The sequence below is a fragment of the Tursiops truncatus genome, chromosome 5 (assembly GCF_011762595.2).
Source record: "Tursiops truncatus isolate mTurTru1 chromosome 5, mTurTru1.mat.Y, whole genome shotgun sequence".
NCBI lineage: Eukaryota > Metazoa > Chordata > Mammalia > Artiodactyla > Delphinidae > Tursiops > Tursiops truncatus.
The window spans coordinates 117,657,849-117,682,423 of record NC_047038.1 but is presented as its reverse complement, the minus strand read 5'-3'; the positions used below and the strand labels follow the sequence as shown (position 1 = coordinate 117,682,423).

Genomic DNA, 24,575 nt, shown 5'->3' with positions numbered 1-24,575 from the left:
CTCTAAAACCTCTGCATTCTGATTGGTCATCTCACATAATCGTGTTTTGTGCCCTGGTACACTGACACCTTTATTTTTGCAGGTATAAACATTCGTAAATTTTCTTTGTTAAGCCAAAAAATGTAAATCAATGCCATTTCCCTCTTCTCTCAGATGCCCGGAATAAGGACAAATGTAATCCTTGATTTCTTACTTAAACTAAAGCACTGAGATTCTGTATTGTCTTTAAATGAACAGGGGTAGAGACCTAATACTTGGGAGAAACGGGGCAGAAGGTTTGAAAGAAGATGCACCTCAAACTCTCTTCAGGGATCTGGGTAGCCCCCAGCACTTCCCCTGGTACGTGGCAGGAACTCTCTCTCGACTGGATTAGCATCTCTGCTGCTAGGCGTCAGACAGAAGGTAAGATATAAAAGCATAAAGCGGGGTCTGTCTCTTGCACCCCGACTTTGTACCCCTCGCCTGCCTCAGTGGATTCCTCCAGCCTCCACCCAAACCACTAGGGCTGGTCCAGCTCCCTCAGCCCTGCACCCTGCAGGGCTCCTGGCACGCTTTGTGGGGTTTCGGTAGGCAGATGGGGACCAAAATCACAGAGGAGCATCTGCACTGCATGTCACAGAGCCAGGGGCTGCGTCTTCTGCTAGCTTTAAGGAGCAGGAAACCACAAAGGTCAAGGGCTGAGAGGATGACCTAATCCATAGTTGAAAACAGAAGCACCAAACGGCCCACTGCAGTCTCAGTTCTGGCTGTACTTGGGCACTTCTGATGGTTTCTTTAAGCACAAAAGCACCAGAACTGAAAAAGATTCACGGGAAGGATATTGACAAGCCTGAAAAAAGTTACACCTAGAAGTTCTTCGTTTTCTTGTCAAATATTTCTATGAAATTTTCGATACAAGTATTTTTTGTCAAAAGACTGCAGAATCTTCCGTATCAATCCCTCCCCCTCCCCCCAGACACAACCTGCACGTCCCCAGGCCATTAATAAGAGATAAGAGGGTCTCCCTTCTAATTGACGGAATCACTAAGGACATCTCACAGTAATTATTGCTGCCAAGAGTTCAAAGAATTGCATCCCAGAGCCCCTGTCACTCGTGGTGGGCTCTATCCCACCTCTCTCGCCTGCCCTAATTATTTTGTAGTTGGAGGGCTCCAAAACAGCAGAAATCTCTGTCCGATCTTTTTTTTTAAAAAATAACTTTGCATAATTAAGGCTCTCGTGGCCCTAGCTGGTTCCCTGACAATGGCATCCTCCTCTCTGGGTGTCTCCGCTGTCACACACGGGGGAAGGGTGAGGAGCCCCCTTCCCGCCACCCTCTCCTAAGTGAAGTGAAGGGACCCTGGGGAGGTTCTGAATCACCCGTGATCCAAGGAAACAGAAGTGAAGCCTGAGGTGCGGGCCAGCCTTCCTCTCCAGCCTTGGACACAACTCTGATGTGTCCCTCTTCTGCTTAAAGCCCTCCATGGTTCCCAGTGCCCGCAGGATTAAGGTTCAAGATCCCACGTGTAGCGGCCAAGCTCCTTCCTAACTGGGCCCCAACCGGCCCTGCTGCTCCAGCTTCACATACCCAAATTCCCAGGGCCTCGAACAGGGTGAGGCAAGCAAGACCCCTCGGGCACCACACGGAACAAGTCACTCTGGGGTCGCCTTATATGAATGCCTCCTTCAATGTTGTGACTTAGGCATCTCGCTCGCCTTATCCTAACCCTTGCCTGGCCATATACCAGGCAGCAGGGCAGAGCCAAGCTCTGGGTGACCTCAGGCAAACCCCTTAACCTCTCTGAGCCCAAGTTTCCTCACCTGGAGGACAAGCATGGTTAGACCTTCAGAGGTAACACCTAGAAGCACCTGGCCCAGTGACGGACTTGAGTAGCTGTTCAATAAAACTGCCTAACTGTTTTTATAGTTATTTTTCACATTGTTTTCTCTCCCTGAAATTTCCTTTCCCATTTTTAGCCTCTGTCTTTCTCACCAACTCCTGTACATCCTTCAGAACCCCAACTCAAACATCCTGTTCTCTGTGCAGCTTGTCCAGATGTTCTCCAAAGAAATGAAATGCTCACCCTTGCTGCCCTCACAGCCCCGGGGTGCCCTCTTGTATGGCATCAGTGAGGATGCCTGGTCACCTCATGGCGCTGTGAGCTCTTGGGGCAGGGGGTTCTGCCTTTGTCATCAGTCATCTCGGCATCCCTGCCCAGCCTGGAGCCAGGCTCAGAGCCCAGCCTTGCTCACAGAGTAGACAGAACCTTCTGGTGCTGCCTGCCCATGTGGCCTCTTCTCCGTGCCTTTCCTGACATATTTCTTTCCCCACCTGGTACGATGCCACTTATATATCTAGGCACAGCAGTGAAACCTGTATCTGCTAGAAGTGGCCTCTGGGAGCCCGTGGCTTTTGCTCCGTGTCCCTCTCAGTGGCACCAGCTATGTCCCACTCCTCATTGTCAGCATGTGGGTGGTCTTCTCTGGGCATGGGTCGGGAAGTGGGGGGTAAACTGAGCAGGCAGAATTGATCAGATGGGGCTGGGATGAAGGGAGGTTCAGGGCTGATGGAAGAACTGCCCTGGCTTGAGCCATACGCTCTGGGACAATGGCGCAGGGCAGTGAAACCCTGGAGAGAAACACGGACATACGGAAGTGGGGCTGCAGTCTGCGGAGGTGGAGAGCACAGGAGGAGACGGGCCTGAAGGAGCAGACGGGTCCTGCCCAGTCCTTCCTCCTGGCTGCCCTGGCAACGGGTCCCTCCTCTGCTCTGATATCATACGAGAACCTCCACTTGAATGACGAGCACACGTATCCAGCCTAGTCCCACCTTCCCACCTTGGGCTCCAGGAGGAGCTGCGGTAGGGAGGTGGTCCCTGCAGCAGAGGGAGAAGCAGTGGGGTTGTGGATCACAGGGTACCTGTCGCTCCCGCACGATGCCACTGTTGGAGGAGGTGCCTCCTGCGAGGCCACCTTCCCGCCCCTGCCACCCTGCCAGCGGGAAGGCTGAGGCCGTGCAGCGGGGCCAGGACAGGCAGTCACTCTAAGGCGGTGGGCACAATGAACTCTCTGCTTATAACTGTCCCCTGCTCAGCACCGTGTGATGGACTGTGATGGACCCCGTTGGACAAAATAACGTCCACCCCAACTGTGGTCCCCCGCTGTCCCTTCACCCCACTGCAGCCAAGCCCCTCTCGCGGCACGCCCCTCACCCCCTTCCCTCTGCCGCCTCTCGTCCCAGGCTCACTCTTTCATTCTTCAAGGTGCAGAGATGCCTCCTCCGACCACCTTAATTTAAAGCTGACCACATCAGAGCAGCCGCACAGCCTTCAGAGACTTGCCCGCTGTCACGCTCCCATTTACTTACCAGTCTGCTTGCTCCATAAAGCCAGGCGCCCTCTCTCTGCACAAAGCCTGCGGCCACCCCTCACCCTCTCTCACTCTCCATTCTCCATTCAGTCCGTGGGCAAAGCTGACCTTCCGTGCGGATGCACGACCCGACCCCCTCCACTCACCGCACCCAGGCCGCTCGGGGCGTCAGCATCCTTCATCTAGGTTACTGGGCTAATCTCCCAGCTGGCCCCCACTTCCGCCCTCCTCTCAGCAGCCAGGGGCCTCCTATTAAAACACAGCCAGGCAAAGCCCCCTGTGGCTCCTGTCCTTTCAGAGTAAACCCAGAGCCCCCGCCATGGTCTGTAAAGTCCTCTGCATGTGGACCCTCTGCTCTCCACACGTGGAGCCTCCTCTCCCCGTGCGCCTCTAACCTCACCCCCACCTCCCCCGACTCTGCTCCTGCCACACGGGCCTCAGGATCCAGCTACAAGGCCCTGGCTGTGCCCTCTGTTGGGGGCTTTACCCTGGCTCTGCCCCCAGATATCTGGAGCCTCTCCAACAGAGGGGGGCTAGGTCTGGTCTTTCTATCCCAGATCCATTACCAGGGATGAGTCCTGGGAGTCTACCCCACCCAGACCCTTTAAATGAAACTGGTTCATCCACAGTTTCCATAAGAGTTCTTTGTTCTCAAGGCTTCTGTGAAGATTAAGTGAGAAAGAACACAGGCTGATAGGCATGAGACTACTGGAGCCTCTATCCTGGTTCCACCTAGCTGTGTGACCTTAGGGAAATGTCTTAACTTCTCTGTGCCTCTGTGTGATAAACGATAATGGCCCCCAAAGACGGCTACATCCTCATCCCTGGAACCTGTACATGCTACCTCACATGACAAGACTTTGCAGATGTTAAGTTAAGGGTCTCGAGCTGCAGAGATTATCCTGGATTCTCCAGGTGGGCCCTCTGTAATCATAAGAGAGAAGGAGGAAGGTCAAAAGCAGAAGAAGAGATGGCATGATGGAAGCAGGGGTTGGAGTGATGCATTTTGAAGATGGAAAAGGATCGTGGGTGACCTCTAGAAGCTGGAAAAGACAAGGAAACGGATTCTCCCCCGAAGCCTCCAGAAGGAATGCAGGCCTGGTGACACCTAAATTTTAGACCTCTGTGCTCTAGAACTGTAAAAGAATATATCTGTGTTGTTTTCAGCCACTGTTTGTTACAGCAGCCAGAAGAAACCAATACACTCGGTTTCCTCATCTATAAAATGAATAATCGAGTACCTCCATCATAGGGTAGCTCTCAGAACTTAATGAGATGTAAACTTTGAGCAGCACCTGGTGTGTAGCAAGCCCTTGACCAATGTTAACTGCGGTTCCTGCTTCAACCAGCATCGGGCTGTCACAGAGTAGGGGTTCCACCAGGGGGAGCAATTGTCATTACCACCTATTCTAGGGAATCTTCGCGCTTCGGCACAGCCCTTCCTTCTGGCAGACTCTGTGCTGTGAAAAGCAGAAATAACTGTCTATTTTGAGGATTCAAGCACAGTCGTTTCCATGGTTACCCTGTCATAATGACTAGCAGACAAAAGACCCAGATTTCTACTGCTTTGGAGAAAGACAGCAAGCTGTGGGCTGGGTAGCAGCAGCCCGTGCTTCCTGGCTCTGCCCTTGACGGGGAGGAGCCTGGGGAAGCCACTGCATTTCTCTGACCTCGGTTTCCTCATCTGCCCAACGGCAGAAGTCAACACGTGATCCACTTGTGATCCGGGATGCCCTTCCTTCAGAGAACAGAAAATCACGGTCTTATCTGTTGAGAAAATGATGCTGTGACCATTCATCTCTGGGGGTGTCTCTATCAGCCATCCCCTGAGTTCTGAGTAGTAACTAAGTAAATATATAGAAGTGAGTTGCAAAGAATGGGTCCTAACCTCCAAGTCTCCTTATAACGAGACCTGGCTCCAATAACAACCATTTGTTCTGATTAAAAATAACTACCTAATTGGCAATCGTCTGCTTGCCAGACGAGGGCTAAGAACAAACGCGATCTGGAGAAAGCAGACAGCAGGGCAGATATCTCCTCTACTCACAACTTATGGCAAATTAAATGAGGGAAGGAAAACAGAAGCTGCAATGTATTGTACAAAGACTGATGAACAATCCTGTCACTGGCATTAATGAGAAAGTGCAAAGTATTGAGTTTGAGAATGAAAAGAAAATTCTAGAAAAATTTAAAATACATTTTTGATGAAAATTAACTCTCATAGAAAACCTATATAAACCGATAATCAAAAAAGATTTACACTTGAGTTTTACTAAGACTTCAAGGAGCTGATATATTCTACTAAATATTCTAGGGAAAAAAGAGAAATCAGCCAGCTCATTTTACAAGAGAACAATCTTCTTAATAAAACTGGGCAAAGAGTGTAGGCAAAGAAAATTAAAGGCTAACTTCATCTAGGAACATTTATGCCAAAAGCATAATTTTTGCATTTATGCAAAAATTTCCTGCCCTCAGTGTCACCAGCCACTGAAAAAGCCCCTGGTAGTCAAAAGGCGCGATGTCCCTCCCTTCATACCTTGGCCGTGCCAAAGCCTTCTGGAACTTCTCGAGAGGCAGACTCCTCCATGGCCCGATAGTTAATTAATGCTCATCACAGCCCCAGGAGAGCGGACGAGAAATTCAATGGAGTTGAGTCATCAAAATAAAGTTACAGCTCTTGCACTTGACTTTGTGGGCTGATTCACATGCAGCTCCACACCACCGGGCGTATGACGAGGACGTGCCTGGAATCTATGCTTGTGTGCCTGGGCTGGGGAAGTGTATGAGTGGTGGCCGCCCTGGTGGGTGGCTGCTTGTTCAGACCCCAGGGAACCAGCTAACACAGTTACAGAAGCCGAGAGGGGCTCTGACTCTCACATCCAGCCCACGAAGAACGTCATTTAAGCAGCGTGGGCGGACACAAAACCATCTCTATTCTCCCTAAATTCCATCCTTCCTGCACACACACTCAGGGACAATTTCTGGAAGTATTTCTTCCCATGCTTTTCTGTTTCCATTCTTTCAGTGAAGTAGCCATTGCCTTGCTTTTCTCCCCCATGGAATCTTTAAACATCATTCCCTCATGTCATTAAAAACCTCCTAAGTCAGTATTTTAAATGTCAGTATTTTAAATATTCCATTATACAGACATCATCATCTGGCCACACTGGTGCCTTCCCATCTTGGAGACTTGCCCCCTGCAGTGTCCCCCTTCTAGAAGATTCTTCCCCCAGAGATCTGCATGGCGCACTTCTTCAGCACCTCAGAGAGGCTGTTCCACTGTAACCTCCTCAGTCAGTGGCACTGACGTGACCCTCCCTGTACTCTGCTTTTCTGGCGGCTGTTTACACCACTCACCACTCTGGACATCACATCACCTAGTTAGGAGTTTATTGTCTGTCCATTGGTTCCTGCTGCACCCCGGTGTCAAGAATAGTGCCTGGAGCATGGCAGGTACAGACAGCCTGCCTGGATGGATGTGTGTGCCCTGCTGGCCCTCGCTCCACCCAGAGAGGGAGATCTGCCCTCGCCACCCTGAGTGCTGACACCTCAGCCCTCAGGAGAAGCCTCGGCGCACAGAGAGGGGCTGTTCCCAGGGCTCCGCTGGAGGAGCCCTGGGGCTCGTGGACGGGGGACTGCAGCTCCAGCAAGTGCAGACCCAGACGTGCCCCGCTGGGCATGCGCACTTACGTTTGGAGTGCTTGTCGCACAGGGCGGCCGCACGCATGTCGCAGAGGCGCAGGGAGCCCTTGCTGCTGCTGTAGACGAAGAGGTTACAGTGGTGCGGGTGGAACTCGGACGCGGTGATCACCTCCGTCAGGTCCTCCATGTTGGCCGGCTTGATGTCCACGATGTCTGGGTGGCCGAGTCAAGGAAGGGGCGCTGAAGGAAGGGAGCCCTCGCGGCTCTGCCTTTGCCAGCTCGGAGACCCTCGGGTTTCCCGACGCCTCTCGTCGGCACACCCACCTACCCCGCATCTGAGCTGGCTCCGTTCCTGAGACTCCTGGACAAACACCCCGCCACGCAGTCCCCAAGCTGCAGACCTGACTGTCGTCAAACAACTGCTGGCTGTCCCTTCTGGATGCCTGTCCACTGTTCCCATAAGGCGGGACTGCCGCCTCCTCCCTGACCTGTGCCCTTTCTCCAGCCAGTGCCCATCCGCCGCTCGGCCCCACGCAGGGCAACCCTTGAGGCTTCTCCCCTCTGCCCCTCCTCTTTCAGTTGCCAAGCAGGAGGCCAGGAGCGTTTGTTGAGTGCCTACTACATGCTGGGCTGTGGACACACTAGGTGAACAACTGCAGTTCTCCCTGTCACTCTGTGAATCGTGTCTGAGCTGAGTGGACAGGTATCGGTTGGCTCCCCTCCGCCCCCGCCCCGCCCTCCCCCTTCTCCCCTCCCGTCTCCCCCCAACCCCCACCCGCACCCACTCCCTTCCGCCCACAGCATCAAGACTCTGCTTTGGGGAAAAGGTTCTCTGCTTTTCTGGGTTTTCAGCTCTAATCCGTGCCTTCCATTCCCACTCACAGTCACCACGAGGGATAAGCATCTGGTGTCAGATGTGCCAGGGGAGGGGCTCCAGACTTGGAATACTGGGAACGCTGGGATGCAGCTCTGTCATCTCTGCGGGCTGGGTGGTGTGGAGAGGAAGGGACTGTATCTGCTGCCATGACAAGGGGAAACCCGGAGCCTGGGGCTGGGGCAGACCGCCCCGAAGACAGAGTGGATGGAGAGAAAGATCTGTCAGTACCTTTAGAATCCTGGGCGAGGATTCACCCGAAAACGGTAACCCCTGGACGGTTAAATATAGGACCCACTAAGTCCATTTTCTGTTTAGCGTCAAGAATTTTGTTGCTTGGAAAGGAAGTATCTCTGACTGAAATGCTGGAGCCCAGAGAGGGTAAACAACTTGTCCAGGGTGACTCAGCAGTAAGTGGTGAGGCTGGATTCCTGTCCATTCGCTGTTGCCTACAACAGCAAATCATAACCCCTTGCTGTAGCATCCAAGGCCTGGCATGCCCTGGCCTCTCTCTACCTTTCTGGCTTCAGATCCTACTAGTCGCTCTGCCCTAAAGGCACTTTCCTCTCGAACAGCGACACCTTCGGTCTCTGGTCTCCCCAGCCCCATGGGGGCTCTGCACAGCCTGTTCCCTCTTATGGAAATGCCCCCTCCTCCCTCTTCTTTTCATGTGAGCTCTGGATTCAGAGAATGCCAGCTCTGCCACCTCCTGGCTGTGTGATCCTGGGTGAGTCCCCCCACCATCCAACCAGCTCCCCATGCCTCAGTTTCCTCATCTGTAAAATGGGCTAACAGTTCTATCCTCATAGGTTTGCTGTGAAGATGAAAAGAGGCAAAGCCCTTGGCAACTGCCTAACACATCGCAGAGCTCAACGAATGTCAGTTGCTATTATTATTATTATTATTTTTTGCGGTACGCGGGCCTCTCACTGTTGTGGCCTCTCCCGTTGCGAAGCACAGGCTCCAGATGCGCAGGCTCAGCGGCCATGGCTCACGGGCCCAGCCGCTCCGCGGCATGTGGGATCCTCCTGGACTGGGGCACGAACCTGTGTCCCCTGCATCGGCAGGCGGACTCTCAACCACTGCACCACCAGGGAAGCCCTATTTTTTATTATCTGGAAAATACTGATTGAAACTCTGACATTCATCTGCTGTCAGCACCCCTCCTCCACCTGCCCCAGGCTGCTTCCTCTCTCAGTAAGAAAGAGGCATTTTCTGACTTCTATAAACAGTAAAATTTATAAAACACCAGAAAAGATGGTTGAATCTGTGCAATCAGAGGAGGCTCTCTGTGCAGATGCTCAAATCTTGCTTGCTAGAAGCACACCATTAACCAGAAACTTAGAATCACATCAAAATAGAAAGAGAGGGAAAAAAGGAGCTATGTCGTCAGTGCTTGAATTGGTTTCCCAGGAAACTGTGGTTTTCTGGTACGATAAGAAGCAGAGATTAAATCATGAAAAAGTGAGACTAAAGGTTGAGAGAGAAAAAGAGCCAAGACTTCTGGAATGTGAATTCCATCAACATCAACCTGTAGCCCCATCCTTCTCAGCCTGAGCCCCCGCTGGTGACGTCCCATGGGCTCTGCCTGCTGAGAACGGCTTCAGTTTCCTACTGAACTTCAAATGGTGTCTGGAGAAAAAGTGCCGTCGTTTAAGAAATACGCACGACTACAGCACCTGTCAGATGTTCTGCAAACGGGGACTGAGGTTCTCCCACAGGACTTGGGACACAAAAGCCAAAGAGGGCCTGGGAGAAACAGAAGTGCCGGGCCTTAGGGCACGCAGGTCAGGTTTGAGTCCCGGTTGTGTCGCTTGTCAGGGGACGTGGGTTTTTACCGTGTTTCCCAGGGTTATACCCTCCGCAGGGAGTGAAGATGCCTCGCCTTGTAGGTGGTTCCCTCAGCATCCCAGGGAGACCCGTCACCCGGCCTGAGGGGGCTCGAGCCGTTGTGACTTGTTGCTTTTGCCCATGAATGGAGGGCAGAAGTGACAAGTGATGCGTGTCACTTCCAGGCTGAAGGTCTGAGAGCCAGCACGTGCTGTGCCGTGAGCCTCAGGGCCCATCAGCAGGCTCTTGTCACCTCTGAGACTTTCTGATTGTTACTTCAGGGTCACCTAACCCTCTTGACTGCGTCAGTGTCCAAACTCTTTCCTTCCCGGCCTCAAGATGTTCTGGAATCCAGCCCAACAGAGAAGGGATCAGAGGATGATGTCTGAACTCTGGCTCGTGGAGACCGAAACTGGGGTTTATGAACCATCTTTCTAACCTGGGAGGCTGTGGACGCCAGTGGCCAGAGAGAGGGCAGTGTGGTGGCGTGAAGGCTCCTCTCTCAGGCCCCCAGACGCTGGTTCCAGGCTCACATAGGGGCCAAAGCCAAGCAAATGGGTGTTGCCTGATTACAGTGCACATGCTTCCTGCTGCCTGTTTCCCGTGACCCCCGGCACTCCAACCGCCCCTGACCGCCTCACAACAACCATGTTCAGCTTTGGCCTGCCTTCTGCAAACACTTGCTAGAACTCTGAACGAGGCCATGATGGCTAATCTGCGGGGTTCAGTCATGTCTGCAGGCTCTACAGCTAACATGCCTGAACCAGGGCTACACCGAGTCGGCCAAGGGGGGAACCCACGTGGACCGGGGACCCTGTGCATGGGCTGAGGAGACAGAGTCTCCAATGCCTGGGTCCCATCAACAGCCGTGGACCACGGCTCTTACAGCCTACGCATCACTCGGGGAATCTCTCTTGCTGTTTCAAACAAAGGACTGGATACAGTGGGTGCTGGGGAAAGATGATGTGAAGCACAGAGCTTCCTTTCCACCTGATGCTGGGGGAGGAAAACAAAAGCACAGTCATGGCCAATGTGTGCCTCTGAATCCCAGGGCCCACAGCCTGACCCAGCACCTCCAGGACAGCACAGCATCCTTCAGGGCGTTGCCATCCAACCGGGTCCACCATCACCCAGTCCCGGGACGGCTTCTCCAAGACCTCTGGCTCCGCTCGTCACAGGACGAGGATCTCCCTGTGGGTGCCCAGCTCCTCACTGGCCATCGGGTGTGTGAGAGCCAAATTATCGAGAGGGGCTGTCCCTACTGAATCCCCATGGCCACATCACAGAGCAGGGGCCTGGAGACGGACTCCTGACCAGCGAAGTAGGTGCGGAGAAGCCTCCAGAGCACGGTAATTACGTCCCAAACAGACACCACAACAACACTCCTCCGGGACTCCCACCTGAGTGGCCACATGCCTGTGGACTTTGAGACACTTGACCATACACAGTGGCCTGGACTTTGGCAGGACCAGTGCTGGGTTGGAAGCTGGGGGCCTTGGGCCAGGGTCTGGTTTTACCTCTCTCTGGAATGTTCAGTTCCACATGCAGAAATCACTTCCATCTGTAAGTCTCAGTTTCCCCTATCTGCAAAATCAGGGGTTGAGTATGACCCTGGAACGCCCTTTCATTTCGAGGATTAACCCACAGGTGGCTTCCCCCATGCCCACTTCAGAAGCAGCTGCATGAATGCCACGTGTAGCCAGGGCTTTTTTCATGGCAGGACTGACCTCTCTTGGGAAGGAGCACAGTTAGACTCCTTCACAAGCCCCCCGCCCCCGGCAAAGCTGGATGAATTATTCATGTTCTATTTTCCCATCTAGTTGTACTCCAAGTGTCTGATGGCTTTTGCTTAACTTTCAATCACACTTTGGCAGCTAAGAATGATTTTCCCCCCTAGGAAAGTTTGTCAGACACAGGTAGGCGGAGAGGGGAGCAGGTCACGCGCGGAGGATGAAGGGAGAAGGTAGACTAGCTCCGGTCCACACCCCTTGGCTGGGCGCGATGTATTTTCCTCCAGTGCAGTGTGTTGAATGGTGCCTCCCCCCTGCCCCCCCAACCCAAATACATGTCCACATCCTAACCCCCAGAGACTGTGAATGTGACTGTATTTGGAAAAAGGGTCTTTGTAGATATGATCAAGTTGAGATCTCAAGATGGGGTCTTCCTAGGTTACCTGGGTGGGCCCTAAATCTGATGACAAGTGTTTTTATAAGAGACACGGAAGGAGAAACAGAGACACCCAGAGAAGAAGGCCATGTGGCATCTGACGCAGAGGCTGGGGTGATGCCTTGGGCTGCAGGAGCTGGGAGAGGCAAGGAAGGATCCTCCCCAGGAGGCTTCAGAGGAACACAGCCCTGATAACACCTTAACTGCAAACTTCAGGCCTCTGGAACTGTGAGACGATAGATTTCTGGTGTTTTAAGCTGCCCAGTTTGTGGAAAGTTATGGCATCCATTGGGAACTCAGACACCCAGTCTGCTTCCTGGAAGCTGGGGAAAAGACATGGGTGCAATGCTAGTTATCACGGACAGCTTCCTCTACCTCCATGCCAGACCTCTTCTTTCCCTGCAGTTCCCTGTTTTAGCAGCCCCAGCCCCAAAACGCAGAGCCAGGAATCAGGGCAGCTTCTGGATCCCTCCCTCTCCCTCCATCACATCCAACCTGCCTCCGTGGCCTGTGCTCGTCCACCTGGAGGTCCCTCTGCTCTGGCCCTCAGCCCAGGCTGCCTCAGCCTCAGTGGGGCTCCCCGCCTCTGGTTAGCCCCCCAGTCTCAGCTAGAGTGAACTCCCTAAAATGGGGGTTGGGTTCCCCTACTCCCCACCCACAAGAGAAGGCCTTCTGTTCAGGCTGCAAATACTGGCTGACCTATCATCTGTTTCACTCCTCTGGGTGCAGGCAAGATCGTTTATACCCCAAGCTCCAGTTTATACCAGACTGTGCCCACCTGAGATGCCCTGCGGGCTGATCAGATGGCTTCACATCTGTGTCTGTTCAATCCTCTCCACGTGTGAGTGAGGTGCCCCCCCCCCCCTTTCTGTGGATGAGGAAATGAGGGCTCCGCAAAGAGAAGCCACTTGCTCGGGGCCAGGCAGAGGGGGACCAGCCTGGGACTGGAACTAAGTTGAGTTCCGGAACCTGCAATATGCAGTATGCAGTGTGCTGTGACTTGGGAGGCAAAGCAGAGTGGGGACGAGGACTCCGGCCCCTGACAGCCTGGGGCTGAATCCGGGCTCTGTCTGCTTGCAAGTTTCTAAACCTCTCTGTGCCTCAGTTACCCCAAGTTCAAAATGGCAATGGTGCGCCTTACCTCCTAGGGTAGCGGTAGGATTAATTAAGATGGTGCACGTGATGTGCTGAGGACAGGGCCTGGCAAGGAGTAGGTGCTTTGGAAGTGAGCTCCTAAGAAGGCATGTGGCGTAACACTGCAGGCAAGTGGCTTAAATCTGCCTTAGAACCATGTGGCGCCTCCCTTGGGCCAGTCTCTCAGCTTCTCTGGACCAGTGTGAGCTGAGGCTCCAGGAACACGAGAGGAAAAACACAGCCACAGGAGCGTGGACAAGTGGGCAGGAGGGGCTGCCGCCTCCCTGGGGCACCCGGGGGCCTGGGAAGATAGCTCTGGTTTGGGCAGCTGTCTGGCTCCAGTCCCCTTTTCCTTCAGTGGCCAAGTGTGAATGAGCAAACATGTCACCCTCTAGACCAGGGGTTGGCAGACATTTTCTGTAAACGGCCAGAGGAAATATTTTAGGTTTAGCAGGCCACAAGATCTCATCTCGTCCAGGCTGCTGAACTCCGCTTCTGTGATGCAAAAACAGCCACAGACAATACGGAAATGAATGGGTGTGGCCGTGTTCCCATCAAGCTTTATAAACTGGTGGATTCATGCGCCCACCTCTCCCCGCTGGTGTAGAAGTAGCCCAGGTTTAGAAGAGGGATTGCAATCTTGCTGTTGTAACAGAAGCCCCCCTTTATTGCTAGTGTGCAAGACGCCTGGGGGTCAGTAAAGCGCAGAAGCGGGTTTGTCCTGTTCCATTCCAGAAGGAAGTCTGTGGTTCTTACTGCCAAGGACACAGGAATGTAATCCAGGTGAGCCTTTGCAGAGTCATCAGGTTTGCAGAGATTTTTATAGAAACTCCTTCATCTCTTGCTGCCAAGAGCATCGCCTGGTGTCCTGAAGCCAGTGGGGTGACACCAGCCCCAGGCACCATGGCCGATCAGTTCCAAGCCATGCCGCTCTGTGGGATCCCACTGGGAGGGTCCTGAAACTTTGGAGAGAAGGTGGCTATGCTGCTGTGGCCCTCACTCCTTTGAGGTCTGAGGTGCACTTCTCAGAGCCTTGGTCTCCCTTACCTATCCCAGGAGCACCGGTACGAGGGCCATCACCCATCTCCCGGGCAAATCTCCGCTGACCATAAGATGAGTCAGGCACGTGAAATGAATAAACATCATTGGTTCGTTCCACCGAGGGGCTCCAGCGAGAAATAGGTCTGTAAAGCACTCCATAACTGCCAGAGAATTACACAGGTATCACCTACTGTGACGGGGTTTAGCGGCTATGCCACGACAAACGCTTGTAAAGACACAGCAAGTAACTGAGCTCCGAAACACACTCAAACCCTTGGAGGGCTGGTGAGGGCAGCCCCTTTCAGGTCGGGCACCTGGATGTCCCTGCGGAAGGGACCGCCCACCCTCCAATCCCACAAAGGAGGAGAGGGAGATGAGGGTGGGGAGGTGACCGGCCCAGGGCCAGAGGTGGAGGCAGAACCAGGATGGAATCCTGGCTTCTGAACTTCCAGCCGGTGTTCCTGCCACTGCCCACTCTATCCTGGAGTGACTGCACCTCCACACAATGTGGAGTTCTCCCCCGGGGTCAGCACCCGCAAAGGCCCTGCTGCTAGGGCTCACTGGACTGGCTGTATCCTGGGCAAGCTGGGTGTTGAGAGTGGGCAAGGGCTCCATGAGGAGAAGGACGTGGCCTTGAGCTCCACTGGTTGAACTGAGCAAAGTGTGGTTTAGCCAGATGTCCTGGTAGGAGCACACGCTCAGGAGGGGGGGGGGAGGGACTGTTACCATGGCGACCAGGCAGCTGCGGAGTAAGGATGGAGGCGGTTCTGCCAAAGGCCACACCGCCCGAGGTGCCCTACACAGGCCCCCCAAGGACGCTAGTGTGAAGGGGCCTGTAGGCCTCCTGCACAGGGAGGCAGTCTCGCTGGGGTGTGGCCAGCAAAGCTGCTTTTTTTCAGCAAATTTTCTCCAAAAGATGACCTGGCTACAAACATGAACTGTGAACAATCTGGCCTCATCGAGTCAGATCCTACGGGAGGTTCCTGGCTACCTGTGCCTCTGTTTTAGTTTGCTCAGGCCGCCATAGCGAAATGCCACAGTTGGGTGGCTTAAACAATAGGAAATGACTCTCTCACAGTTGTGGAGGCTGAAAGTGCAAGATCAATGTGTCAGCAGGGTTGGCTCCTTCCGAGGCTTCTCTCACTGGCTTGCAGGTGGCCATCTTCTCTGTGTGTCCTCATGTGGTCATCCTTCTGTATATGTCTGTGTCCTGATCTCCTCTTCTTATAAGGACACCAGTCATACTGGATTAGGACCCACCCTAATGATCTCATTTTACCTTAATCACCTCTTTAAAGACCCACCTACAAATATAGTCATATCCTGAGGCGCTGGGGGTCAGAGCTTCAACATACAGATTTTGGGGGGACAAAATTCACCCCACAACAGCCTCCTTCCCTTCCCTGCTCAGAACCTTATTAACTATGATGGTGCAATCTCACTCAAACAGAAGAACCAGGTCGCTGGGACCATGCTGGGCCGTGGGAGAAGGGCTGTTCTGAGTAACCGCTCACTGCGCAAGCCCACTGAAACCCTGGAGTGTTTTCTCTGTGTGATGAGCCAGACTGCACACCTCTTCCAAAAGCCAGCTTATGTGATTCCCAAACGCTTAGACAGGCAAGAAATGACTTCTGAGTCACAAAAACCAGGGCTTGACAGTCTAGCCCCACCGAATAACAGCTGTGTGACCTCTGGAAAACTTCTCAGTCTCTCTGTGCCCTGCTTTTCTCATCTGTAGAATGAGTGGATACCATCTGCTTTGCAGGGCTGTAATGAAGATTTAAGGAGATGACATCTCCTTCATCAAGGAGATAAAGGTCCTAGCACATGGCTGGTACTTTTAGCAGCAATTAAAGTGAGTTAAATCAGAATCAGTATTTCTCTTCCTCTGAAACAAATATGAAATCAGGCAGGGTGCAAAAGCTATAATGTTTGTTGCCTGGAAGGACACTCTGGAAAGACAGTGAGGGTTTATGCTGGATTACATGCCTGGGTTTGTATCCAACCCAGAGTTGGGAGGGGAAACCCAAGGTGGGACAGAGCTTGGACACACACCTAGGTGGCTACCTTCTCATGGCACCGAGAAGGGGCAAACCAGACCCTGTCCCAACCTCTCAGGGCTCCTAGCCCAGCAGTGAGACCAGATATTAGCCCCATGCTGGATGCTCCAGGAGAGACATACAGGGTGCGTGTGATGAGATCTATAACAAGGCCCTGACTGGCCTGGAGAGTCAGGGAAGGGTCCTCTGAGGCAAAGGCATCAAGCCGAGGCCAGAGGGTGAGCAGGAGTCATCCAGGCAGAGGGTCAGGCTGCTGGAGCCCCAAGACGGAGGGACACAGGGCAGCTGACAGGGCTGTGGTCTGGGGTCGAGGGGGGTTGAATCAGGAGTGTGTTACAGAAGTGCCTCAGAGGCCTTTCAGGAAGAGACAGGAAGGACCACAGAGCTGCCTGTCCCACCACCCAGAGGAAATGTTAGAAACATCAGACAGCCGCCAAAGCCCGGCCACTTATGTTACGCATCAATCCCCACTCTGTCCTGCAACAGTGCAAAAAGCACCTGCTTCCCTTAGGATGTAAAACAAGAGCCAGAAACGTTATTGCATTGACAGGACTGGACGGACAAGCTGAGTGACTGAGGGCTAGGAAAGCCATGGGCAGGTGCACCCACTTCTCAGAATGGAGAGAATGACAGTACCACCTACGCGAGCTGCCGTGAGGATTAAGTGTAGTAAGTGCGGTGCGTTCAGCTCAGTGCCTGCGATCAATGTGCAATAACAGTGGCTGTCCTGGAGGCTGTGACCATCATGACTGAGGGGGCAGTGTGGCGTGACAGTGACGTGCATGGGTTCTGCGTCCAGATGCCCCAAGTCTGAATCCCACCCACTTGCCAGCTGGGTGACTCTTGGTAGATTACTTAACCTTTCTGTGGCTTAGTTTACTCCCCGGTAAAAGGGGGTTGTTAACCTTGTCTACTCCACAGTGATGTTGGGCGGATTACATAGGTGAATATGTGCACGGTCACAGAGTGCTGTCTGGCACAGAGTAAGCGCTCAGTAAGAGGTGAAGGTGGTGTGGGAAGTGGTGAGGGTGATGGTGGGATGCAGCTCTGGTTTCGGATGGGGTCAGCACCACGGACAGCGCACAGGAGCCATCGGCCGCCGCGGAACCCGACCAACTGCCTGGCCTTGCTGAGCCCCCAAAGCAGTGGTGCTGATAACAGTTTAACAACATGCTTTCTGGGTGAAAAGCTGACTTTGGAGATTCAGACTCAGGGCATTTCTAAGCAGACTCGCCCCACTTGCCTTATCTGCGGGAGAATGAAAAGAGGCAGCCTGTGAGGTGCTTGACGGTGGTCATGGGCTGGTATGGGTCCTGTGTTTATAGCCTATCAGCCCCCACCGGCCGTGCTGCTCTCACAGCCCCCAGCACAGGAGGAACACCCCTGTGAATGGAGGAGAAAAGTGAGGCTCACAAGGCCTGAGTGACTGGCAGGGTTGCTGTGTGAGCGTTGAAGGCAGGGTTGAACTCCAGGCTCTAGGGTTTTGGCCAGCACAGAGTCTGGTACATGGAGGGGCCTTGGTCGGTCCCCTCCTTAGCTCCCTGTGCAGAAAATAAGCCCAGTCCACAGGTGGCCGAGTGCTGACCGAGATTTGGAACTGCTTCAACATCCAGCCTAGCTTCAGCACCTGCTCCATAAATGGGAATTAGGAATTTGTTCCAGGCTAAGTCTTGGTGTGATGCCAGCTTCCACCATGAGAAATCGCTCAGTGGGGAGAAAAATCAACTGAACCATCTTTAGAAGTTTCTGGGTGCTAAAAATAAAGCAGAGGTCCGTCAGCTGAGGCCTCCTGTGCAATCTGTTACCTTTAAGATGCTTCAAACTCAAGAAAAATCACCCAGTGCCGCCTAAGAGCCTCAAAATGTTGGCATTAAAGGACTGAGAGGTTGTTTCAACAGATGTGGAGATAGCACTGGGGAAAAAGGGCTTCAGTGACCAGAGAAGATGTAGGGACTTATGAGAAACAGCCTTAAGTATTTGAGGGGCCACCGTCTAAGGGAGAAAATAATACCGGCCAACTGCCAGGCCCCTTTATGGGAATGATTCCTTTACTCCTTACAATATCCACATGATAAGGAATTTGGCCCATTTTGCAGTCATGGAAATCGATGACAAAGGAGGTAAAGCAATGAGTCTGAGCCCAATTCTGCCGGAGCCCAGAGCGCTTCTCTTTAGTGTCTGGGGTCTCGGAGCCCCCGACCCTGGAGCCCAGGTTTGCAAGGAGGCATCTATATCCTAAGACCAGATGGAAACTGTGAACTTCCTCCCTCCAAAGTCACCATTTACAACCATTCATAAGCACCTACGATGTGCCAGGCCCTGCATTATGGGTGGGGACACAGAAAGGGCTCAGCCTGGGCTCTTAATCCCAAGGGTTTCAGCAGAAAATGGGGGAGGCATTCATACTAACAGATGATGAAAGCCCACTGTGACCAGGGAGTGTGGGCCCAGAGGCACTCGGACCGGCCTGGGAGGGGTGCAGAGTGGACAGAGCAGAGGTGACCAGGCAAAGGGGGCTGTGAGTGATGCATGTGGGCAAACGGGAGCCAGCCGGGCTACAGGAGGGAGAAAGACTCCTCCAGAGAAGCATCAGCAGAAGGCAGAGCACTGCCCTCACCCCTGTAACACGAGGGGAAACCCAGTGAAGTGAAGGTGTGGGCAAGCCTGACGCACAGGACTCTGGGGAGGTGGGCAAAGGCTGGTCACCAAGAGCTGCTGGGCACTGTTGAGGGATCTGGACATTCTCCAGATGCTGCTGGGGACCACCGAGAGCTCTACACAGGGGACTGATGTGGTCAGACCAGAGGCTCTGATGGGCCACTCTCAAAGCTCTGTAGAGGGCCAGCTGGCTGGGCAAGGTGGGATTCAGGCAACAGTCCAGGCAGGAATGGTACGACCTGAGCTGGGCCTTGGTTCGAGCGGAGAGGAGGGCATGATTCCAGAGCCATCGGGGGAGAATGGAAAGTGCTTGGCACCTCTTTCCATTTTGTGGGTGAGAGAGAGGAAGGAGGCTGGAAGCCTTGGTGACAGACAAAGGCGCTGCACCGTGTATGTGCCTGGCACACGGCAGAGGCTCAGGAAGTACCAGGCTCCTCTCCCTCTGTTCAGAGCAGCCAAGTCTAGAATTAGAAGAGGGAAGGTCCTCTGAGTCAGCTTCATCACTATTCTTACTGGTGAAAACAATGCACACTTTTTCTCCTTTATTAAAAAGGTTTTCCCTTCTCTTAAAAACCTTTGCTAAAAATCAATTCTGCCTAAGTAGCAAGTGTTACTATTTGGACACAAGGAGATGGTTACATAGCAGAAAACTCCCAGTGGCCTTGAGGACTGAACAGCAGCACCAGGGCAAATCAAGACATTGAAGAGTAAGAGTTAAAGGAATGTGAACCCCTAGGCCCAGAATCCCCCAGGAGGTACTTGCTTAAAAGGTGTTTCAAAATTCAGAGCAATTCCCCAGCTCAGCGTGGAGTCACAGCTGCCTTTCTGGCCTCCTCCCACGTTGGAAATGAAACGCCTTTTCTAATTACTTGGCTGCTATCAGACCCATCATCACACCTACGACCCACAGTCCCGACACCTTTCTTGCCAGGGGAGGCTGAACGCCATGGGACGGTGCCAGGTGTCTCTGCTCTGGGTCCCTGTGTCTTGTCACTCTGGTCGCCAAGCCGCAGCAGGCCATGGGGAGCGCCTCGTGCAACATCATTCCCTGATGAACTGATCTCATCAAGGGACATTTCCACAGCCACCACATACCCTGGAGATTCCACTCAGCTGCTTCTGTCTGCCTAATTGGTACTTAGGTTCTACAAGCCAGGGCTGCTGTGAGCCCGGCCCTGGTGTCTCCAGCATTCTGTAATGCTCACACTCTCCTATCTCTAAGGGCCAAAACATTTGCATATTTTGATCAACTCACAATTCATTTTCACAAAATTAAAGGCTACACACAGGTTTAACAGAGTTATGTGGCAAGATCTGCAGCCAGAGAAGCCCCTCTGGCATCCCACGGGGACCCCCAATCCACGGATGCTCCCCTCTGGTCACCAGCTGTCACCTCCTCACCTGGCTCAGATTCTGGAGTCAACCATTATTTTCACTCCCTTGCATACGCCATCAGCTCCATGTCTGCATCTTCACTTTGCAAACCCACTACCCTGGCTCCCTTTCCACCTACTCTGCCCCTGCAGCCATGCAGCAAAACATGGCTGGAGAAAAACTCACACGACTGTGCTCACTGGTCCCACTCATTCCCCACAGCACTTATCGCCTGCTCACGTACTGGATACTTTGTTTATTATACTAACGGTTTATCAACATTAAATTATATGTCCGTTCCAGGAGGGCATGGATTTTTCTCTCTTTAATTCAAGCACTGGGCACAGGGCCTGGCACACAGTAGGTGCTCACTAAATATACTGGTGAACGGTGTACCCTCCAATGTGTGGACAGGGCACAATCTGTGTTAGGAGGTGAAGCTGACAGTAATGACTGGGCAGGTCTGCCTGCAGTCCTGGGATGGATTAGTCGTCTTTTCTTAATAACAACTAACCTGTTCCAATGTCCTCTGGCCACCTTAGTCCAAAAGTCAGTTATGATACAGCCCCATATCTACGAAGTCTATATTTTAACCATCGCTCTACCTCCCGGCTTCTTGCCCATGGCCACGCTCCACCCTACCCGTCTCCATGTCTCCCTGGATCTACTCGGTCTCCTGGCTTCCAGACTCGTCTGCTGGAATCCATTCCACCCACAACATACACCCACAGCCCCAGGGGGCCCCCTGCAAGGTGACCAGTACTGCTCCCCTGCTTACGGTGCATCGATAGCTTCTTATTACCTGACAGCAGTTAGGGAGTTGGACAGTCTTCAGAACACAGACTCAGACACCAAGCAAGGCTTTCAGTTATTGATACTTTCTAGTTCTTTTGCTGAACGAGGGAGAAGCTCTCTGTTTGCGGGATCATATCTCTAACACCTGAAGTACCTCCTCATCCCCCCCACATCCGACAGAAAGAACTAGCCTCGGGGTCTAACATGCGGCATTTACGGATCTGCACATGTGGCTGTTTAACTCGAAATGTGAATTCATTCAGACTACATAAAATAAAAATTTCTGTTCCTCGGTCACCCTAGCCACATTTTAGGTACTCCACAGGCACACGTGACTGGAAGCTACCATACCACACAGTGCAAATAGAGATCTTCTCCAGCATCACAGAAAGTTCTACTGGACAGGGCTGAAGATGGATTTTATTCCCTTTTTTTTCTTTTCCACGGCATTTATCTCTATAGCTACCTCCTATTTATGGTATATGATATGTTTCACTTTCATTTATGGTAGTAAAATTAAAGTCCCTTTCAAAATGCATTTATTTAGGCAAACTTAAAGCTACTTGACTTAAAGAAAATTAATACAAATTAGAAAAAGATTGGAAAAGTAAATGAGAGAATGCACGGTGTACAGACGTAGTAACACTTACTTGCAAAGGAGGGTTGCAAACGATCAATGTTTGGAGATCGTGGTCCCCAGGAGTAAGTCCCCCTCTGACACCATCAGCCAGGCCCGCTGCAGCTGTCCTGGCCACCCCCCACCTTCCTGCCTCATCATGTCACCCTTGCGCGCGCTGGGCCCTTCGGTAGCCTCCTCAAGCCACTGGGAGCATCCTAACCCTGCCTCCTTCTCAGTCCTCCCTGGTAGCCCAGGCACAGTGTGGAGACCTGAGTTACAGCAAGGATGGCACGGCTGGTACCACCCAGGTCAGGGCTGGGTCTCCCAGCAGTGCATGAGGCCCTTGAGGAAGAAGCTGAGTTTCTTTTATTTGTCCCTGTGTCCCCGGGGCTCAGCATGGAGCCTGGGACAGAAGAGAAATTGATGGTTAAACGAACGAAATTAAACAATCCCTTCCACAGCTGCAGGGCTTTGCAATTTTTAAAGGGCCTCCGCATTCACGGTGTCATTGAATCCTTATAATAGCCCAGGGAGATAAATTGGTCAGGGCTTACGGTCCCCACCCTAGTCCTAGGATAAGGAAACCCAGGCTCCAGGAGGGTGGGTGCCGCTGTCCCAAGGCTGCAGCCCGAGGGCAAGGCAAGAAGCACTGGGCCAGGCCACGGGACTCTGTCCCCGGTGGGGGAACTTTGGGCCAAGCCCCGGTCTCCCCAAGCCTGCATCTCCTCATCCATAAAGTTGGGTGACGATAACATTGCCACTGATGGGCGGCTTTCATGTCACTGTGAGCACCAAGCGAGACTGTGAACGGCAAGCTGCTCTCTAAGCTGTAGGGTGCTGTGCAGGAAGCTGAGCCCCACGCCTGCCCCGTTTGCAGACCTGGAGCTCCTGTGTGACTCCTCGTGTTATTCTGCTGGGAAGCAGGTCAGCACCTCAGACCTGGCAGTGGATGTCTGTCAATGCCGCCCACCACGAGGGGCCCCCAGCTCCTGGAGCAGCGCTTCTCCCAAGGAGACCACCCTTCCCAGATTCAGACACTGCCGGAGGTGGAGCTGACCCCTCCGGCACCAGGGAGGGTCCTGGCCAACCAGAGCATTGCACCCCCAACAGAAATGGGTTCAGGGGTGCCTCTGAGGTCCAGGCAGAGCCCACGGGGTGCCACCTGGGGACTTGGTGGGACAGTTCAGAGACAGCAGGTCTCTTTTCTCCTGGACTTTACTCTGGGAGGGTGGGGCCTGAACTGCTGGTGTCAACTCACCACCATGTGGAGGCTGAAGCCAGAGCAGAGATCAGGAGCAAGAAGCAGAGCGAGCCATCCCAGGACGCTGAGCCCCTGGATCCATCTGTACCTGCAGCTCTCTTGGGTCCATAAGTCAGTAAACGTCTGTTCTGCGTGAGCCAGCTGGAGAGGGGTGTTCTGACCCCTGACTAGCTGGTGTCTAAGCACCAGGGAGGGGTGGGACCTGCTGGGGTCTGTGCCTGAATGGAGGGTCCAGCAGAGGACCAGCCCAGCCCGGCCCTCTCCATGCAGCCAGACTGAGTTCCCACCCCTCAGAGCAGCTCCAGCCCCAGCTCCTCCTGGAACCTTCCCGACCATCCCAATCCACTTCTGCCTTCCAGGCCCTGAGCACTAAGGAGGGAGGAAGGAAACAGATGCTAATGTTTCCTGACACGCTTTAAGCACCGGTTTGGTGTTGGGTGTCTCACAGGGGCTCGCCGAACGCTGCCGTCCTATGGGGGAACGGTTAGGGAGGAGACCGAGGCTCAAGAGGGGTGCAGTGACTCGCCAAGGTCACAGAGCTTAACGTGGTAGAAGCAGACTCCCAGAGACTCCCAGTGGCTCCTCCGAAGCCCAGGTGTTTGCCCCGTACCCTCTTGCTGGGCTCAGGGAACATCAGATGCTTGCTCTCAGCCCTCCCAGCTCCGAGGTCTCCCTGCCCTGTGGTCTCTGGCCAGTTTCTGGCTCTCGGTCCCCCGGAAGCCGTTTGTCACTCCTTCTCTCCTCTAACCGCGCCCCCCCCCCCCCCCGACTGCTCCCTTCTCTGCCCCACTCCCTCCCCCCCAGTTCTGGCTTCTGCTCCAAGGGACACAGCCCGATCCTGACCCGTGAGAGGACAGCACAGCAGGCACGATCCCCTGTGTTGGGAGCTTCTCGTGGCAGGAGCTATATGGTCTCAGCTCTGGGTGTCCAGGGCCACCCGGCACCCAGCACCAAGTGGACAGTCAGAGACATCTCTTGGGGGGGGGGGTCATCCCACCTTCTTCCACCCCACATCTGGGCAGCATCCTTCACAAAGGGCAGTTGGGTGGAAAGGCTGGAAATGAGGACTTGGGGCTGGAGGGCCTGGGTTTGAACCCAGCTTTCTACTGGCTGCTGTGAGCTCTAACCAAGTTAGCCCGGGCTCTCTGTGACTCAGTTTCCTCATCGTAAAGAACCTACCTCCCAGAATTACTGTGAGGATGAATCGAGTTCACATTAACACGTGTTTATCAGGCACAGAGCCTCACTGGGCATTATTACTATTATTATTATTGTTGTTGTTGTTGTTATTTGTCTGTAGAGTAGTGACACCTGTAGGTAGTAACCTGCCTGCTCTGTCCACTGTAGCCCTCATTGGGCCAAGACTCAGCCTGGGCCCCTCTTCAGGCCCATGTTCTTTCTTCACCAGTCAGTGGGGGCCGGAGTCAATCCTATAATCCTATTGCCCAGACACATGGGGCCACCAAGCAGAGATGCCTACCTTGACCCCATCCAGCTGGGCTTATGACACCCCAGTTGTCCCTCTAAGCCCTGGGCGGGACCCCAAGGTTGTTCATCAAACACTGATGCCTCAGGCCCAGGGAGGAAGGTCCAGAGAAGCCTTCAGTCGACTATCTCAGGGTGGTCGGCCACCCCTTGCCCAGGAGGGCTGACCCAGGACTCCATCCCCTCCATGGTCCCCAGTGAGGCCCCCAGATGACGGGATGATGGCCACCCTGGAGGAGGCGAGGGGTCAAATGTAACCCTCAGCGGCCACAGTTGTAAAGTTTTCAT

General features: G+C 53.4%; 1 protein-coding gene across 1 annotated transcript in view; it reads right to left on the bottom strand.

Annotated features, from left to right (window-relative positions):
• The window catches only part of PPP2R2C (protein phosphatase 2 regulatory subunit Bgamma), a 138,916-nt gene that overhangs the window by 18,561 nt on the left and 95,780 nt on the right, over positions 1-24,575 (bottom strand). Inside the window, exon 6 of the mRNA XM_033857356.2 lies at positions 7,039-7,203. Coding sequence (XP_033713247.1) covers positions 7,039-7,203 — 165 coding nt within the window. The remainder of the gene's footprint in view (positions 1-7,038; positions 7,204-24,575) is intronic.